This window comes from Malurus melanocephalus, unplaced genomic scaffold (assembly GCF_030028575.1).
Source record: "Malurus melanocephalus ecotype Western Australia unplaced genomic scaffold, MMel_1.1 scaffold_232, whole genome shotgun sequence".
Taxonomy (NCBI): Eukaryota; Metazoa; Chordata; class Aves; order Passeriformes; family Maluridae; genus Malurus; species Malurus melanocephalus.
Window position 1 is genome coordinate 951,295 of NW_026623464.1, and position 20,895 is coordinate 972,189.

Below are 20,895 nucleotides of genomic sequence, written 5' to 3' on the forward strand. Positions count from 1 at the left end.
CTGCCTCCGACCAACCTCTCTTCCTTCCTCGGTCCCACCGCCCTCATTCCCACTCACCCCCTCTTTTGGAAAACCTCCGTGTTTCCCAAGGAAGCTCCCACCTGTGTGCCTGCTTCCCGCCTCCAGGCCGCCCCGGAGGCCACCCCGCCCGTACCCCGCTACCCCACCACCCCACCAACAGGAAGCCCAGGGTGCGATCGGCACAAGGAGCTGGGGACCGTCACGAATATGTAAGGAGGCGGAGGCGACAGGGGATGCAGATGAGCAGAGAAGCGAGGCACCCACGGTGCCCAAGCGTGGCCGCGGGGATTTTGGCACGGCGGCCACTCCCTCCTCCTCCTCCTCCTCCTCTCGCTGCCGCGTCTCCCTCGTCCCGCCCGCCTCCGGCGGCGGAGATGCTGCTGCAGGCGGGTGGGTGGGCGCTCCTCCCTGCGTCAGGAGGTGCGGCTCCCCCGGCCCGGCGCTGCCCTCCCCTTTCCTCTCCCCCCGCCGCATTTATGTCTGTCTTTAAACGCCGCCGCAGTGAAGGCTGCGCACATGTGGCTGCTCCCGCCTGCCCGCTGCTGAACCCCGCACCCGCACGGCCCCGCTCGCCATCCGCGCCCGCGGGGGCACCTGGCCCCCCCTTTCCGCAGCTGGCGCCCGGCGGGCGGAGGTAAGGCACGGCACGGCASGGCASGGCMCGGCCCGGCCCGGCACGGCGTGGCGCGGCGCTGAGCGTGGGTGCGCGGGGCTCTGCCCGCGCTTTCCCAGCTCTGCCGTGCGCCCGGGGCCGCGAGGGGAGCGTGGCCGCTCCGCCGCTTCGTGCGCGTCGCCGGGTGGGAAGGGACAGGATGTGTAGGGGGTTMCTTTCTGCCCGCTGTCCTCCTTTCCGTGGGCCTGAACTTCCCCCTAGCCCACCCGGGTGGCTGCCTTCGCCTTGGCGCCAGCCCCTCACTGGCGGGGAGAGAGCCGGCCCCTCGGGAGACAATAGCGAGCGCCGCTTAGAAGCCGCCCATATGCTTTAACTCGGCGGTGGGTTAAAAGGATGTACGGGGCTGTTTTAATTAACTTTATTATTACTATGGCCGCTGGGAAGGGCGAGGAACTTGTATCTTTTTCTGAGTGAAAGAAATTTCATTCATCTTCCGTGTGTTGCGTAAAAAATCTCAGATGTATGTGTAACGCGTGTTCCGGGCGGAGCGGAGGCGCGGGCTGTCTCCATCCCGGGAGCTCCGCGGTAATGCGCCTCGCAGCGCGGACGGGCTCGGGCTCGGCGAGAGCGGGGAGAGCCGGCTGCTGCGGRAGCCGGGTACCGCCGGGAGCGGCCCCCGGGCTCCATCCCGCCATGTGCCGGGGGCAGAGGCGCAGCGGGGCGAGGGCCGGGCCCGGCGCTGCATTGTTGCTGCGGAGCGTGGGCGTCGCCCGGCGGGGCCGCACGGTGCCACCCCGCGCCGCGCCACCCAGTCTCGCCCCGCGAAGGCGGGGGCACCCCCGCGGCCGGGGGCTGGTGCGCCCCGGTGTCAGCCATGTTTGGGTGGGTATGGTAATGAGGATCTTCTCCCAACCTTTGTGCCTCATGGATTTATTTTCTGTGCGGGATTTTGGTGGTAGTAGCCCGCCGTGTACCACGGCATTCCGCATGGTAGGTTCATACCTGCAGCTTTCTCCTAGTGATTCTTTATTTGCTTTGATCTGCTTATTAATCCTGATTTCCTATTGCACTATTTCCTGGTTTTGATCTGATTTTGCTAGTTTTAGAACAAATTGGGTTTTTTTCGCAACGCTTTGCTTTTGCTGTGGAAGTAAATGCGATAATTTAAATACGTTTGCACAGTCACACCAACCTGGCACACATGAGGGTTGTGATGGGATTTCATCTATTGAAGTAAATTGTGCTTCGTTTTATTTGTAAAAGACCACATCATCAAGTATTTTATTTTCAGTGTGATATTGCTACATAACAAGCTCACTGCTGTAGTGTTTTCTAAGATAAGCCCAATAATTTTAAAACAGTATCTCACCATCAGTGTGTCACTGTGGCATACCATAGGATATAGACCCAATTTCCCCCATCCAAAGAATAGCAGAAGTAAAGATTTTTGTTTTCTGATGTCATATAAATGTACTCAGGATGTATTATGCAGCCAGTTTACCCCATTTGATTAAAAAAAAAATGATGTCAGCATACTAAGTTTCTTTCTATTTAGCAGAGTATTTCCTATTATCAACATCACGTTAGAAAGGAAACTATAAAAAATACTTAGGAAAGATTGCTTAATTTTGTTTGGCTTATATACAAGGTTTACACATGCTCCATGTTAAGATAACCATAGAATTACAGCCTGCGTTCAGTGCATATCAGACACTCCCTTTGGGCTCAGCTCTGCATTTCAGACTCAAGAACAAAAAATCCTATTGGTTTTGATCTGAGCATGAAAAACCAAACCATTTCATAGCTGTTCAGATGTGTCACCAGTACAGAAAGCTGAGTGTGTGAAACTATCTAGGCATCTTGAAACTAGTTTTGCAGCATAATCTGATTCCTGTTGGCCTTTCATGTCTTGTCATTCTTCCAGTTATTTTTTTTTTTGTTTTCATATTGCAAAAGCCTGTATGCACAAAACTTTTTAAATGCTAAATTTGTTAGAAAAAAAATCACAGGTTATTCAGAAAAACAATCAATTACAGCTATTCCTTTTGATGTAAATTACTTTGGAGTAGTTGCTGCTCATGTAGTACGGAATTACATCACTTGAGAAGTATTAGTAGGTAGAATCTTTCTGGAAAGATTTTTTTAAATTTTTTTTTGCTTTTTTAAAAATCCTGTAGAGTAGTGTACTAGAAGTGTTCACAACATTAAGGACATATTTACTTTTTTTCCCAACTACTTTCCATTGCTTTGTTTCACTCATCTCAAGGAGTAATGTTGTAATTAGAAGACATAATACCTGTTGATTTTGGAAGAACAGTTTTCTGTCCTAAATTTTATAGATCAGCATAGCAATGGTAGCATTTCCACGCGACTTCCAAGATTCCTGAATTCTCAGTTGCTTAATAACTTTGACGTATCAGCAGGTGGCAGATAAAACTTGAGCCAGCTCCATTTGTCCTTGGAACTTGATTCAAAGTAACCTTGCAATTACTCAGGAAATAATTTATGGAAAAAAGTGTCATTGACAAATGACAACCAAATGCTGTTCTACTGAAGAGCTGGAAGCACAAATCGTGGCAAGATGGTACAAAGTAGCATGAAAATGTAATGGTAGCTGCCAGAATGGTTGCATCAGGCAGTGGCAGTAACTGGACTGAGCTTCCTCTAAGCCTATACTGAAATAGAGTTCTGCATTCTTATCCTTCACTCTTTAAGACTTGGAATTCCTTGTTTGTATGAGAGAAAACAAAGAAAAATTTGTGTAATTCTGTGGACAACAGTGCCTTGAGTCATGGTGCCGGTAGTCTATTTCCCACTTCGGGAAAGTAGTTTCTTGCTGCTGGCAAATGGTCTTTTTGCAAGTGTCAGAAATGTGTACTGCAGTATCAATAATTCACATATGCTCCTTAAGCCAAAATGGAGAAGGTATGAAAACTGTAATAGGACATTTACAGTGTTTGATTTTCTATAGTGGCATTGGCATTAATAATTTTCTTTTTAACATATCTTGAAGGCATGATTCATATAGTGACACTAAATAATTAGATGTGAGAAATATGATTTCCTGTAACCCATATGATCAGTCAGCTTTTTTCTTGTAATATGAAAAACAGGAAGTAATAACAGAAATTCTTCCCAAGGACAACTTGATTTACTTATTGATCCATTCTAAAGCACAGAGGTCAGAGAATTAGGGTCCTGGGACAACTGTGTATCAGGTAATGTCTAATTTTCAGTAATTGATTTTGCAACTGAAATAACTTTAATACTTTATTGGAATATTAAATATACTTTTATATCCTCTCACTTCTGTGAGAGATTTCTGATGAGAAATGTGATAAAGTTGTACATTAAACTCAKGGTTCTCTTGTGTCTTATATGGTGAACTTAAAATATGCAGATTTTGCTTCAAGTTGCCTTTTGTCAAACTCACCTTTTGAGTTTGACCAACCAGAGGTAGAGTTTTTTCATAATTGCTGAGATTACTTCACTTGGAGGAGTGGTAACTACTGAATTTTTTCCTTCAGTAAAGTACAAATAAGAGAAGACTGCTGAATAAGTGACACATTTTCTCCATTTTCATCCTGTAAGTCTGTGAAGTGTTTCAGTGAMGTTGATTTGTGAGAAGAAAATACTGTGAGATCTGTGAAAGCAGAAGTGAGAAACTACAGTGAGGCATGTAAATTCTTTAGAGATTATGTGCAATGAAAAGAAAAAGAAAGACATCTAAGGGCTYTAGATTGTAACATGTCTCTTGACTAAAATTCAAGGAGACTAATCTGGACCAGAAATTGTCTGCATTTGAGTCTGTGCAGGGTTTTATTATAGGATAAAGCCAAGAACAAAATTTTGTAGGAACAGAGAACAAATTTCCCAGAATATGAAACAGAGGCACTTGTCACTGAAGTCTGTATAACTACTTGTGTCTGCAGCAGGTGTGAATTTATTCTTTCATTTTTAAATAGTTTTGCTAGAGTATAAATTATTTCGTTGTAGACACCAGAATAAAAACCTTTTCTAATGTGTTTGTCTCCCATAACCTACAGAGCTCTTATTTTTTTTAGTGTTATGTATGCATAACAGATTTCTCTACATTCTTCATTATGTTTTCAGAGACATGCTAATGCAAGTATAATTGTATAGAATATAACTATCTTTAACTGCAATTGAGTTAAGCTCCTATTGAATATATAGTTTGCTGACAGGCTCTGTTGAACTAGGTAGGTAAAAATGCTAGATCACGCAGTTCACGCTGAAGAACAGCCTAATGGTTGCTTCAGTACATGGATAGCAATGGGCTTGACTGGGCAAAAGGGCTATGGAGTGTATTCCTATTTCCTCCAAAGAACACAGTGCTGCATTGCAGCAGTAATTCGGTCTGTACAATGAGTACTGTAACACAGTGTAACTCCTGAAATAATTATCTGTACACAGATTCCCCCAGCGATAGCTATTCTTCACAGTCACGGTGCTCCCGTGAAACCTGATTTGCTTCTGCAGTTTTCTGCCTCTCTTTTTCAAATATGATGGTCACTAGGTATTCGCCTCATCCTGCAAAAATATTCCCTTTCTGCAGACTCACAGCAGTCTGTTGGTCCTAAAACTTCAGTTTTTGTTTTCTGTATTGGTTATTCCTATCATGCTTTTTGTTCCCAGCTCATAGACTTGTGTTTGATATGCATTGATGTTTGCATCAATGTATGCATTATGTTTGATGTGCATCTCCTTTGGTACAAAAGGCTCCTCTTCACTTTTGCATATTATTCTGTCCCCATGATTTCATACAGACTGAAACTTTTGACATGAATATCAATAAAGGTATTTTATGAACATGTGCCATGGTGAGAATCCTGACCTTTAGTTCCGTATCCTCTCATTAATCATAGTGGTTTCTTCATTGGGAGTCAAGGTGGAGATCTAGTGAGCAGGAACATAAGATGTAAGCTTGTGGGACTGGACAGGTTCACCACATTGTCACAACCTAYGTTCAAAACTGAGATTATTGTAACGTGAACTGGCTGCAGCTTTTTGTTGCATTCTGTCACCCTCACAGCAGCATGTTGGTATGTAACTACTTCCTTAGGAAAGAACACAGTGGTCTGAAGAGCAGAGTGATGATCTTTTTAATCCTTTCAATATCAAACATTGAATTAAAAAAGGTATCAATTCTTTCCCCCTTTTTTTTGTTTTATTTTAATGATGTCACAGTAGCTTTCTAGAAAGTTATTTTCTTTCTGGACTTTCTAGATAGTCTTTTGTAACACATGATTTTAATTTTTTTCTCTTTTTTCCTATCCCTCCAAGTCACATTGATGATTGAAACAGTTACTGTTCCATGAGGATCTGAGGATTATTTGTAATGCATTAAAAATGCAATGTAAATAATTTTGCCAAATTGCTGTGTTTCAATCATAAAGTTAAAATTATAAAAGGAAAAAGTACACTGTGCTGGAAAAGAAAAAAGTACACTGTTAGAAAAGAATATTTTTGGCTTTCCTATTCAGAGGGGAGTGCTGGCTTTAAGAAGAAACACAATGTAAGAATTACTGTGTTCTGATTCAAGTTGGAGAAGCATTGCTTTAAGTTCATTAATATTTAGTTATATCAGTTGTTGCAGTGTTACTGTGGGTTGTTTTAAACATAAAATTGCCTTACAAATGGCTTTTTATAGACCCTTGTGCTGAGTCTCCAAGAACATGGGGCAGCTGTACTCATTATACTTTCAAATCCATGAGGTGTTTTTGTGCCTGTTTTTCTGTACATGTTGGGAAAATCTCCAACCTCGTAACTTTAAATTGTTTATTGGTATTACACAGCTGAGAGAACCAGCAGTACGATGTTCTTCTAGTAGGTGTCCATCTACTGGCATGCAGATGTGTCTGATAGAGGTGCATTGGAAGGAGCCCGATGTGAGATCCATTACCAATGTAGCGGTGAAGCGGGGCAGCAGTGTTGAACAGAACCAGTACCACTCCCTTACTAAGCATTCCATACAAAAGAGACTGTGAGGAAAGGACTTTGTCTTTTTTCAATGTGTCTTTTGGTGCTTTGAGTAATGATGTTCCTTTGGGTCCTTCCACAAATACTTGCAAGTTCAGTCAGTGGAGGCATTGCAAGTCTTATCTCCCTGTGCCAGCACTTCTGAATGTGGGACTGAGCTGAAGTAAAACTTCTAGTGAGGCTGGATTTCCCAGGGAGGTAATTTGGGTCTGAATTCCCTGTTGCAAGGGATTATTATTGCTTAATCCACCAGTAATGTGGCAGTCTAATCAGGTTACTTTACTTCTGCATGCTGGTGCCTTAAGACGTTTTTCCATAGGAAAAAAAAAAACCCAAAACTCCCACTGTGTTTTGAGAGAGAAAGTTGGGGTCTACAGTTTGCTTGATACCAAAAAAGTTAAAAAATCCTTACTGTTTTATCTTTCAGTATGCTAAAGAAATATATTTTAGCATATCAAGGACAAATAAGACATAATTAAAATCAAGCTCATATGTTTGATTTACTAAGTTTTTATTCAAAAGTTTTTTTTGTGGCACCTCAGTATTAATGATTGTTGTTATTTTAGTGACAGAATAATTTTATAAATGTTCTTTTAATTGAATCGTATACTGTTCATCGATTTCCATTCTGGTAAATACCCTCAAACAATACAGATACTTGTCAGGTCAGTTTAAGAATAATTTTAGATTTTTTTATAAATGGAATTTTACATTAGAAAAGGGGTACCATCCTTATTTGCTCATTTCAGTTGTGGAAAAGTCCAGAGAAGTATTACATTCTCCAGTAAATGTGATAATAAAAATTTCCCTTCTATGTTTTCATCATTTGAGTCATGAAAAGGATGAGAAACCACCTGGAAACCATAACTGAATCACTTGATCAAATTCCATGATCTAGATTCAAGACAGAAAAAAAAAAATCCAACATACAAACAAACAGCTTTAATAAGGCTGAAATACATTTTAGATGTTTTACTTTTAATCTGAGATGCTAGTAATAGCGTGGTAATTTTTAAAAAATATCTGACATGGTTTAGGGTGTGGAGTCCTAATAATGATAGTTAATTTTGGAAATCCTTAGTAAAATGATGATTTGTTGTGTAGATTTTGAAATGATATTTAGGAGAAACTGTCTCATCACAAAGTGTTGTATTACTGTACTAGGTAGTGTAGAAGGTAACTAGTAGTGGAACTAACTGAAGAAGATGTTTAACTGAATTTGGTGTGTTACTTCCTAGTTTAATGCTGATGAACTTCCATACCAGACTACATCCAAATGATGTGGGAACATAGAATAGCATTTTATATGATGAAGTGCTCAAGTTTAATACTCTGATGAGGAAAAAAAAAAAAGGTAAAGAAAGCTTGTTCAGTGGTTCATGTTTAGTTAAACGTGCTGGTGAATAACTTTATTCTGTTTTTCCCTTTTCAGACTTCACTTGGGAGCATTCATATCTAGACCTGATTCAAGCTGAGTAGTTTGATATCAGTGTTCTGTGCAGGTTTTTCTGGATCAGAGCTTCTGTGCATGTTACTGACTGTGTTCTGGGAATGCCGGGCACGGAACGGCAGCCTTGCTCAAACCAGCTGGGACTACACTTCAGACATTTGTACCTGATGGCAGCTTATCTTGACACAGGACTTCTTATTTGGTTTAGTATCAGTTCCTTGAACACAGAGAAGAATCTGACACTTGGAGAGTGCCTTAGGTTTTGTGATGTGTCTGGAAGTGCTGTGCTCCATCCTTGGTGCAGTCTGGCCAACGATGATGTTTTGAATTAGGAAAGCGCTGTTAGGACCATGCACCAGTCTGCTGAGCATGCCTCCCACATTTTCTGAAGCCCTGCAAATGCTGCAGATCTATACAGCGATAGTTCTGTGGATAACATACTTCCTCATGGAAGGTTAATGAAAGGGAAATATACTGTGCTAGGAGTGAAAGTATCAAGGCCGGTTTATCCTGAAGTGTAGCAGTGCAATGTTTAATGCCTGACAGGACAGAATGATGCAATATTTGTTGGAATTGACTCATCACTGAGAGCTCCAGATAAATCATTGCTGCCCCGCAAGTTACTCTATCTAAAATAATTAAACCAGGTATGACCTTTTAAAACATTGCAGTAAATACTGATGGATGACTTGTGTCTTTTTGACTGAAAATCTCTTTTGTTTATTACAATTAGAGAAGGTTTTCAGGCCTACAGACAAATATTGAGGTAGTTTCACATGTGCAGCTGTTTCATTTTAATGTAATCCCTCAACTTACTACTAATTACTGGAACTGAGAGGCTGCTCTCTTAATTTACATMAGTGGAACAAAAGAAAAAAAAAAGTTTGAAATGTGACTAAAAGTAGTGTTTGAAGTATCAGATGCTGTGTCTTATAGTCCCAAAGCTCTATTAGGACTTTTTAAATGCTCCAACTTAATACATTAAGTTCACATTTTGGTTCTATGTAGGGATCTCAGTCAGAACGAAGAGCCTGAATCATGTATGAACTAGAAGAGGGTGTAATCCTTTGAAGACTTCACAATGCAAAAGAACAGATGAAAAGAGGCCCAAACAGACATTCATTTAGCCCAGATATACAGGATAGAGTATTAGGATTTCTCTCTTGTATAAACAACTCTTTCCCTGTTCTACTGTTCTCTGTATAGCTCATACACTATATTTTAATTTTTTTTTATTTTGAAGAACTGGTATCAGTCAAAGCAAAGCTTGGTCCTAGTCCCACTGCATGTCAAAAAAAAGGTTTATAGGACCCTGAGCCCTTCAGTGACAGTGGTGAACATGAAGCAGATCACAAGCCAAGTAGACTATACTATGCTTAAAAAAATTGGGCTGACTGCCAGTGCTCGAGTTGCTGAGAGGCAGTAACAGAAGGGAAAGTGAGAAGACAGTGACCAGAGTCTAGGGAATCAATGAAAAGAGGTTACAAGGGAGTTCGTAGGCAATTGGAGTGAAGTTCAACTTCCAAATCCTTGTAAATTACTGCAGAAGGATATTGCCCTGTTGGCTAGGAGACTGGTGATAGTACTTATCGTGGCAGAGGTTTTATTCCTGGTGCTGTGAAGTCTCATGTTGAAAAACCATGGGCTGGGTCCCAGTGTCTTAAGGTCTTTCCTTTGGTCTGTCACAGAAGCAGCCATGAGGTGCTTGATGTCAATGACTGTGTGAGATTTGGTCAGGACATGATGCAGCCTGATGTTGCAGCAGGTCTATAAGCAGAAAACTGTAAGGTCTTATGTTTCATGCAGTAATTTCTGTTTCTCATCAGTTAGCAGTTCTTGATTAGACTTCTTGTGTATTCTTTACAGAAGCCCTCTTTAGGGTTTTCATGAAGCTTAACACATAATCTAAATCCCTTTTAAGACTCTTAATTGTGCAGATAGCTTTGCACACCCTAGTTTTATCCCATGTGATTAGTGAAGAATTTATTGAAAAACATTCCTCCCCAAAATCTTATGGTTTCCTTTTGTGTGGCAGCTGCAAGTGTTTGTGTATTTTTAAATGATTCATTGTGTTTAAGAAAAACATATATTCAAACTCAGGCATTTTTGTTTCTGCAGATATACAGTTGAAACAGTGAGCTTTTTAAATGGATTTAGCTTTTCACATATTTCAGATAGTTTCTTAGAAATAGGAAATAACTAAAAATAATCAAAACATCAAAGTTCATAAGAGATGAGCATCTCTCCTTTCAAACTATGACTTTGATTATATGGTCTGTGATGAAGAATAACAACAGAATAAGTCACCATTGCTTTTGAACTACTAGGGGCATCCTGTGTATCAAAAATTCAGTTGCTGCATGACTGTCTGAAATGGTCTGAAAAGTTTAATCTATTTTGGTTAAAATATACTTTTAATAAATTCAAGTACAGCTGTTAAGTCAGGAAGTAATGGAGTGGAGCTCCTAAATTTTATGTAAAGTGCGTACCCTTTTATGTCTGATAAGAATAATCTTGTTATGATATGAAAATATGAGCAATTAGCCTATCAGTCTTTAGGAAATAGACCAAAACAAAACCCTTAGCAAGTGAATGAAATGTATTATAGAATAATATTTAAGACCAATCAGTGAACTTATTCCCTAGAGTTTGAAAGTGGTTTAACATCCCATTTTGTTTTCTCCTCCTGTCAAATCACTAAGATAAGCAGAAATGGGTAAAACAAAGCACATGATTTCAAAATTAACTTTCTTCTATGTAATAGTATAATATCCCTTTTTAATTTTTTTTTCCACAGATACTTTCAGTAGAACAAGCATTCATAAACAGAAGTCCTTACAGTTGAATCTCTGGCATCAAAGACTCATCAGGCACCATCTTCAGTCTTTTTATTCAATTTTTTGCCCAAGCAGAGGGAGAGTTTTCTTCAGTGTTTGTCCATCTGTCTCAGCTGAACGTCATTTCCTGATTTTTGTCTCAAATTAAAAATGCCTAAGAACAGCAAGGTAGTGAAAAGAGAGCTAGATGATGAGGTCATTGAGTCAGTCAAGGACCTGCTCTCTAATGAGGACTCTTCAGATGATGCCTTCAAGAAGAGTGAGCTTATGGTTGATGATCAGGAAGAAAAAGATGTAGATGTTGAAGAAGGATCAGATGTAGAAGATGAAAGACCTGCATGGAACAGCAAACTCCAATATATTCTGGCACAAGTTGGATTTTCTGTGGGATTGGGGAATGTGTGGCGATTCCCATATCTGTGTCAGAAGAATGGTGGAGGTAAGTTTTGTGCTACAGCTGGTTGTACCTAAATGAAGATGCTAATCTTTCAGAATTCAAAGTTAGCAGAGACAGCCACAGTAAAACCTGCTCCAACATGTCAAGTTTTTCTTTTAACTTTTGTTGGAGCCTATGAGGAAAAACCCACATTCTCTTTTTTTAGAAAGATGCATTCTAAGGTGCCATTTCCTCATTTTAGGATAGAAAGATCTTGACACGACCTTCATTACTGATTGAACCAGTAGCTAACCAAAACACATAATTATGGAGGGTTGCATTGTTTAGGACCTGGTTATTGTGCTAAAGTGTTCTTTATAGTATTTGGACAATAAATCAAGGCATTAAAACTGCATCCACTTTAAAGGCCAAAGCAGCATTTGGTCTTTTAGTATTTCGGCTAAGCTTCACACCTTTGTTCTTTAGCTCCTGGCTATTTGATCACGATTTACTTTTGGCAAGAACTTCAAAATACTCTTAAGCAGAAAAAAGTTGTTGGGTTTTTTCTTTTTTTCTTTTTTTTTTTTTTTTTTTTTTTTTTTTTACCTGATGTTGAATAATTTAAATCATTACATTAAGGGACTGCATCTGGTTCTGTGCTGTTAGACAGTTTACTGTTTTCCTGAATAACAAGGTATCTTTCACTTAAAACAATAACATCAAGTTGTTTGTTAGCTGACCATCTGTGGTCTTGCATGCAGTTTGAAGTATGAGACTGGATAGTTTCCTTCCTGTGTGAATGCAGGATTAGTATTTTACCCAATGCTATACCGTACACAAGTGTACTACATCAATGCACACCTTATTGTAGCTAATGACTAAGCTGAATGCAAACCCAATCTGTCACTTTTATGATACAGAAATTGAATGTATACTGAAAATCAAGAACAACTTTCTAGTCCTGGTGGATTTTAAAAGCTGAATGATACAACTGATGTAATTGAGGGATATAGAAATGAGCCTAGAATGCAGTAAAAGTGTAATTCTTTATTTGTTTTTTCTCAGTTCAAGCAATAAAAATTAAGTTTATGCTTTCAGATATTCCATCTTCAGGATAAAGTCTAGATCCTTTTACATCTAGTTACTGAATTTCTTTTTTACTATCATTAAAGTTTCTTCTTTTTTCCTTTTATTCTGGAGAAAGGCATTAAATGAGTGATTTCATGATTTGTGTGGAATTTAAAATTTCCTTAATCTGTAGTATTAAATGAGAAAACATTCTAAATGTAGTTTCTCAAAAACCACAGCTTTTCAGTGAATGGCAGTCTGGACTACTAGACAGAATATAGAATTAATCACTTATCCCTTATCCCTACTAATTGAAAAATAGTACATTTTTTAGTTAATTTTTAAAAGAAACCAATTCATAGTTAAAGGTACAGCTATTCAAATGTGTGTATTCTCTATAATTTCATCCTAAGCAGGTGTCAAGATGCAGTCTCAAAGATAATTCATTACAGCAGTACAAGGTGGAGAAGGTGACATGCAACTTTGAAATGTGTAAAGTACATTGGTGCTTGTACATGTGTGTGCAGACAGATAATTCTGTGCATAAAAAAAGTGCATAAAAATAGGGGGAGGGAGTGAAAACTTCAAATGCACAGTAAAAAACCTACACATGTTTTATATTAGGTTCTGTGTTTCTGCTACACGTATTGTTTCAATTATGTTTTATTCTAGGTAAAATTGGAGTGATTTTATGTAACCCATTGTAAATATCAGTGTCAGAACTKTTCTGTAATCTTCTGCTGATAGAGCTTTGCTGTGAACACCTGTTAAAGTCTCTTGATATAAAGTAAACAGCCTTTCTGTGGATTTTCATTGTTTCAGTGAAGTTTATGACTAGGTCTCTACCTTCAGTTTAGACCAAATATTTTTCACTTTCTTCCCTGTTTAAGGAACTTATATCTAGAAAATACCATTAGGTAAGGGCAGTATATTAAAAAGTAGTAAACCAAGAAATCCAGGTCCAATTTAAACCAAAAAGAAGTAAGCAAAACCCAGAGTTACTCACTAGTTTCCTTTCACAGATTTCTTGCAACATTGTATTCTAAAGCCACCAGTAAAAGAAAGGTAAATCCTAGCTCTGTAGTAATCTTCTATTTTGTCTTACTTTTAAACTTCTGTAACAAAATAAACATGATAACACACAACGAGGTTAGCCCAAATAGATATATGTTATTTTAGGATTTTGTGGAGAAAAAATTGGTTGTTTTCTGCCCTGTTCTCTAGAGAGATTTGGTTTGTTTATGGCTGTGGCCTGTGGTATGATGACACTCCTGAYGTCTGAGCTCTTTACTGCTTCAATGAGAAGTGATACCATCTTTAAAAGTGACTTGAGTAGCACTGCACTTAAATGACAATTTGGGCATCTGTGGATATCTTTGCAAACAACAGTTATTCCTGTTGCTTTAGCTCATAGCAACTCAAAAATATTTAGAGTAATATCTGATAGTTCTTTGCTGATTTTCACACTTGACTCATTCCCAGAAAAACATTTGTTGGGAGAGGTGAGAGAAAGGCTGGTGTGCAGCTGGGTTGTACTTGGATTGAGATTGGGGATGTACAAAAAAAGGTTTGGGAGGGGACTGAGAGCACTCTGGGGTGCTGGTTTTCTTGGCTTTGAGCAAGAGGGCCCAAAGGAGTTTTAGGCTCTGTGAAAGAGGGGCTGAAGATGTTTGGTAAAGTTTTGGGACCTCTCTGACTAGAGATCTGTCCTCACCACAGGCCCTTCCTACCCCTGGCAGGTAATTCCCAGACCCCATCTGGCACTTAGGGCACCTCTTCCACTCTTTGCAGCCTAACAGATCAAAAAGCTGTTTCATCCTTGATTCTTGATAAAGACAATTTGCACTGGAGCAGAGTTCGCTCAATTCATCATTTTTGAACTGTACAATTTATTACTGCTTTGCTACATGAAGGTGAATATGTGAGTTTGTTCAGATAAGCACAGTTCCTATATAACAATTTCATAGCCTCTGTTGGCATAACATAGGTTCAGAGCTACCTGAAGAGCTTCCTGTGGTTGATAGCCTTAAAAATAAACTGCTCAGGTCTACCCAGTCTTGACAGGAGGCTAATAGTGACAAACTAGACTTTTATTTTCCTTCTACTCCTTGCTGTCATCCGGGGGACAGTTTGCACACATGACACTATTTTCAAAGAAAAAAAATATTTAAARTTTTTTTTGTTTRGTTGTCATTTTTCTTTAGGATTAGCAGGAGCATAATGATGCTTCTATATAATTGGAAGTTACAAAAGCAAATTAAATTAGCTGTTCTGCTAACATGAGTGTTACTATGAAGAAAAGTGAGTAGTCTACAAGGTACTTTGCATGCCCAAAGATTTTGTTTTGCATTTTTATGAGCATTAAGTTAATTTGTCTGATTTTTTTAAGATATGTTTTTTAATATCTCTGTGATGTGAAAAGTCAAAAGAACTACTAAACAATTGAAGATAAAGGCTGTGAGCAAAATAGGAAAAATTGTAGCAGATGATATTGTCATTATGTTTTGAAAAGATTGACCTGGGTAGAGTCACATTGTGAATTTTTATGGTTAATTAGTCTGAATTTTTTACTGAAATAGCAGCAGATTGACATTAAAGTTCTGTGGTTGAAATTGTTCGAAGCTACAGCCTGGTTATCTAATAAAGAGGAATGGGAGCAAAGCAAGTATTCCCTTGTATTCCAACACGTGAGTATGGATTCAGAGACTTTATTATGTAGTTTTGGATCATTAATTTATATTCAGTGCCTTGAGTTCACTGATGACTTCAGTATAATTTTGTGAGTTATGTATTTTGAGGCTCTAGTTTTAGTTTAGTGTACTGAAAATATCCTGTTTTTATTTTGAAAGTGTATTTCTTCATCAAAGCTTACTGGCTAAGGGGATTTTCACCCTTTGAGCACAGTTTTGTACTCAGGCACAAAAAAACTGGTGACAGGAAGACTATCCTATCAGTAGGATAGACCATAAACCTGCAGATAAAACATAAAACCGTTTATCAGAGTTTTCCTGATAAAAGCAGTTTCTGTTTTGTAGTGGTAAATAATTTCACTTAGTGAAGCTTAATATACTGTTAACTCRCAGTTTTTTGTTGCTCACTTGTCATAACCTTGAAAATTTAACATTTGACACTGGAAATAAATTCATCTGAAGATCAGCTTCTTGCTTCCATTCTCTTAGTAATTGTCTAGTAAGCAATAAGAGCTGGGATCTCTCTTCAAGAGAGTGATAAACTTCACCTTGATTGAATAAAAGTTAAATCAGACGTGGGACACTTAAATAAAATCTAGCACAGCAGCTGCTGAAACAAATGTGTAAAGTTAATACATTTTTTAGGTTACACCAGTAATTGCTAGGAGAAGAAAATTCTTCTGTAGTATCAAGTTGGTAATGTTTRTGTTGCATTGTGTTATTGCTTTTGAAAATACTTTCCAAGTCTTTAAGCATAATGAATCATGTAATTTCATTATTTTTTTAGCATTAATAAGAGCTTAAATCCAAACCAATGTCATCATTCCGCTTCTGTCAATAAAGTTGCCAAATGCAGTGCTTATTGTAATCTCAAGAGGGACAATTCATCAGCTGTCCTATTCTGGTGTTTGATTAAATAAACAAAATAACAAATCAAAGAAGTGCTGTGCACAGTCTTAACAATCATGAAATCTTTCTGAAATCTTGTATCTTTGTCATTCATTTGTCAGTGAAGAAAGATGAGGGTTTTTTTTTTTTTCCTTATTGAGGTGAGTTTTTTAATGTGGAAGCCAAGACCAAAACATGCAAAAGTAGAATAATTTTATAACAGTAGAAAAGATACCGTGGGATCCGAACTATCAAGAATTTTAATATTCAGAAGGCAGCTTAGCTGGTACGTGTAGCGGATAGTTGATTGTAGGATGCTGTTTAAGGCCAAATTATTATTCAAATTCAAGTAAGAATGGTCTTTATCCAATGTTGTAACTGCAAGGACCCATGTTTTCATGAACTGGCAAATAAGAGACATGCTGAGATGTTTCCATAGTGATTCTTTTTTAGGATGAAGTGAAGATGTCCTAGCGTTCTTTGAAGTATGTCTAGCTTCAAGGGAAGACTTCAGCAAAATACTTGCCCAGAGGTGCTGTGGTTTCAGGTTGCTTACAGGGCACAGAAGCCCCTTGCAGCTGTGATACAACTTTATAATCCCCGAGCTCTATCATACTGAARCTCAAACATGCACAATTTTTCATTATGCTTTTTTGGGGGAGAGGAAGAAAGTCAGAATGAAGCTCAGCAGGTTTGAATAATCAGAAGGTCAGCACTTCAGGTGCTTTGCCTAAGCCTAGCAGAATAAAGGTGAACTCTGCTGTCTGGCTGTCTGTKCCTCAGGGTTGACTATTTCTGATGTTGTGTGGGTTTAACACCACATTTATTTAACTCATTTGGTAGAATCTAACTGATAAATCTTGCAATTTACATTGATACTGCACCGTAAAACACCCACATCAGCCCAGTCTTTAAACATGTGCTTAACTTTGCAGCCTTGTGATTAAGGTTGTGGACTGGGACACTGAAGAGCTGGGTTCAGTTCCTGCTCTTGTACAGTCATCCAGTGGGATTCAGGGTAAGTCACTAGGCCCCAATTTTTTTGAGCTGTATAGGTTTGTCTCTGCTCAGCTATGCCACACCTGTCTAAGATCKAAGGTATCATTTACAGAAGCATTATGTGATATAAAATCTATGTACTCTTGGCTTTCAGTGAATTGTATGACCAATTTTTTTAAGATGGTGATGCCAAAGCTTCTCGCTTGCAATGTAAATTCTATCTTGCAGAAATTTTGAGGGTAAATCAAGGGTATTTAATGTTTTTTGTGTTACATGTTCTTAAGACAGATTGTCCCCCTCATTTTTGAATGTGGCTGTGCTCTGTTCCTCAGTTTTCCTCACATTTATTTCTTTCTATCTCTTTTCTTAACAGAAAGTAATCCCTTTACATTCTTTCCATTACATGCACATGGAAGATGAACCAAAAGAGACACCAAAGTACTGGGTGGAAATGTAGCTGCTACCTCTGTAAAAACAGTGCTTCAGTAGACACTCCGGTGTGCTGAAACTAGATAGACCATGAAGTTTGGTTCTATGAAGGGAGTATTGTAAGCTCAAAACAGGTAGATTTTCCAGAACCTGACACAGGTTTTCTCTAAATGCTGCTCAGACAGTGTCATTGCATAGCATATCATCATGTCAAGAAAATCAAATACAGGAGCTACATCACTGATAAKGTACCCTATAGACTGTGGGGTACATGAGATTAATATTCTTTGTCTGGTCTACCAGTTGTTTTTCATGGAATCATAGAATGATTTGGTTTGGAAGGGACCTTAAAAGATTATCTAGTTCGAGCTGCCCTGCTGTAGGCAAGGGACCTTCCACTAGACCAGGTTACTCACAACCCCATCCAACCTGCGCTGGAACAGTTCCAGGCACGAGGAGTTCAAAACCTCCCTGGGCAACCAGTTCCAGTACCTAACCAACCTTATAGTAAGAAGAATTTCTTCCTAATATCTAATCTAAATCAACCCTCCTTCATCTGAAAGCCATTCCCCCTTGTCCTGTCATTCCATGCTGTTGTTAAAGGTCCTTCTCCAGCTCTCTTTTAGGCCCCTTTTAGGTACTGCAAGGTGCTATAAGGTCTCKCCAGAACCTTCTCTTCTGCAGACTGAATAACCCTAACTTTTCCAGTCTGTCTTTYAGTCCCGTGATCAGCTTAGTGCCTCTGGGCTCATTCCAGGAGGTCAGCATTTTGTGGCTCCTGTTTTTCTCAGATTTAATTTCTTCTTTTTTTCCCCACTAGTCCTGGACTCGAGATTGCAGTTACTTCAAGATTAATRTCTTTGTAAGATCTTTGTAATAGAAGAGGTTGTCCAACTAGCGTTTGCTTCATGAGGAGCAAAATAGCAAGTGGACCTAAACAGGAACAAATGCTACCAGCACATCTGAGACCTCCTGCACAGCCTAGGAAAGTTTAGCTTTTCTATAATAAACTGTATTCCATGAGATAACCTGCCCACTAAGGATATGAAAATGCCAGTGTATTGTGATAGACTCCTAAAAAAAGCCCCAGAAACTTGACCCCGGATGAAGAAACTTGAAGWAGGACTTAGCTGGAGTTGAGGATAAATGCAAAATTGATTTCTGAACTTTGCTCAGCATCTCTCTCATCACAGAGATGAAGTGACTGTGATGATACAAAAGTTAGCAGCCCTGTATCTAAGCTTCTTAGGTCTTTAGATCTTTGCTTTGTAGCTTGCTTCAACATGCTGCAGTCTGCACCTCTCAAGTGATTTTCCTTAGCCTTACAATAGTTTCAAACAGAAGTTCTAAGCCCTTTRAGCTTCTTGGCCAGCACAGTAGCCTATGTTGCAGCATAAGAGCCACATAAAGTCAGGTACCGTTGTTGCTTATTCCTGATGCCTACACGTGTTGTTAGCTCTGGTACTAAATCCTCCACCACATCAAGGAGGAAGTTAGGCTTGRAACTTGTCAGTGCATTTAGTGTATGGATATATTTGCTTACAATCACACTTGATGAAATAAAGGGAGATACATCCTTCAGTTAGAGTTGTGTATGATCAATTCCTGGGAATAAGATCTTAAAAAAGACGGTTTTTAATATATATGTATTTATGTAAAGGAGAAATGACAGTTGCATTTTCAAGTATGCCTCGAGGAAGGGAGTTGGTGAGTATTGCAAGATAGGGATCTACAATACTCCGTTTCACTTCCACCTCATGTTTCTATTTTCAGTCTGAAGCCTTGTGGCAACAGGCTGATACAGTTTTCTTGCTTAGCATCTTTATAGTTTTTTGAGCATCTGAGAAATGGAGAAATCAAGAGTTATCTTCTGAAACCACTTACAGTTGAGCCCCAGAATGCTGTACACAGAGTATTTTCTGTATGTCCTTTATATTCAGCCTTGCTCCTCTGTTACAAGCCAAGCTGCAAGGTACTTTAAGAAACGTTGGTTTGGCTCCTGATGATTCTATATACCTAAAGAGTTTGAATATCTAAAATTTCAACAACTCGTTTCATTAATATCTCACTTTCAGTAAGGCTTGCCTCAAAAATGTTACGGTGGTGCTTTATGAATTATGTGTTTCAGGGTTTTTGGTATCTTACAAGACTTATGACCAAGGTTTAGGTTGATCGCTCTTGCATGTGATCAAAAAAGCTTTGCAATGAAGGACATTATTTCAAACTTGAAGCTATTAGAAGTTTTTACATTTGTTCTGTCAAGTTCTGACTCTTCCTCCATTTACTTTGATTTATGCCTTGTTCCCCTCGTAGGTGCCTATCTTGTGCCATACTTAATCTTGCTACTGATAATAGGGATTCCACTCTTTTTCTTGGAGCTTGCTGTTGGACAGAGGATCCGCCGAGGGAGTATYGGTGTATGGAATTATATCAGCCCCAAACTTGGAGGAATTGGATTTGCAAGCTGTGTAGTAAGTTTTTTTTAACATTGTGTCATTTGCTTTCAGGTGTTACAATTTAGATTTCCTGTTTCGCTGCAAGGAAAGGCTGTTGATTTGTAGCTGAGACTCAAAAAGTCAGTTTATAATGGTTTTGAAGATCTTAAAACTTTAATTGATCCATTTAAAATGTTTATATATGTGTGTCAGTTGAATCAGTCAACTTGTATTTTGTGGTTCTTTTGAAATTAGGAACTGTGGAACAGACTAGTCATCTGGAGRAAGAAATGCCTGTAAAATTATAGGTGTAACATGAGAAATATGGAGAAAAGTGAAAATCTAGAAAATGTCAGGTACTGCATTGGGACAAGTCATTCCCTTCTTCTGACTTAGTTGGATTAAAGTTTGGTTCATTGGCTGATGTACAGAAATAGGCAGAAGTTCAGCAGGGATTTTTTGATTCACTTCATATATGTAACTTTCTGGTTTTTCTTTTTTTTTTTTGTTTTTACTAGGTATGTTTCTTCGTGGCTCTTTACTACAATGTCATTATTGGATGGAGTTTGTTTTACTTCTCCCAGTCTTTTCAGCATCCATTACCATGGGATCAATGTCCTTTAGTTAAAAATGCATCTCATACCTGTAAGTCTATATTAATATAAGGTTCTTAAAAATCATTGGAAGTGTATAAAATTTGAGATTTTCAAACAAAAAGGAGAAAAAATAAAATTTAAAAAGGTATTTGTGTGCAAAAGTGTTATATGCAGAACTATTTTTCTATCTTAATGTCACGTTATAATACTTGAAAAGTACWACAAAAGCTTAATCAAAGATATATTTAGAAAAAAGCATCACTGTCAACAGCATTTTAAAGAATACTAAAATTAAGAATGCTATTTAGTGTGTTGCAGAAAAATAATCCAATTTCTTTTTTTCTGATGTTGATACTACTTTTTATACTTACTTGGTGAAAAACAAAGGTGGAAGAAGGATATTATTACATTTAAATTAGTTGGATACTTCCTGGCAAAAAGCTGTTGCTTTACTAACAAAGGAGAAAATGGAAAACTGTAAATGCAAGTGATA

General features: G+C 38.7%; 1 protein-coding gene across 6 annotated transcripts in view; it reads left to right on the forward strand.

Annotated features, from left to right (window-relative positions):
- The first annotated feature begins 459 nt into the window (after positions 1-459).
- The window catches only part of SLC6A15 (solute carrier family 6 member 15), a 35,741-nt gene continuing 15,305 nt past the window's right edge, over positions 460-20,895 (forward strand). Inside the window, exons 1-5 of one of the 6 annotated variants that reach the window (XM_057374764.1) lie at positions 473-655; positions 8,067-8,731; positions 10,882-11,360; positions 19,685-19,842; positions 20,325-20,451. In XM_057374764.1, coding sequence (XP_057230747.1) covers positions 11,072-11,360; positions 19,685-19,842; positions 20,325-20,451 — 574 coding nt within the window. In that variant the 5' untranslated portion in view covers positions 473-655; positions 8,067-8,731; positions 10,882-11,071. The other 5 variants (XM_057374768.1, XM_057374763.1, XM_057374766.1 and 2 more) reach the window with 5 other exon arrangements.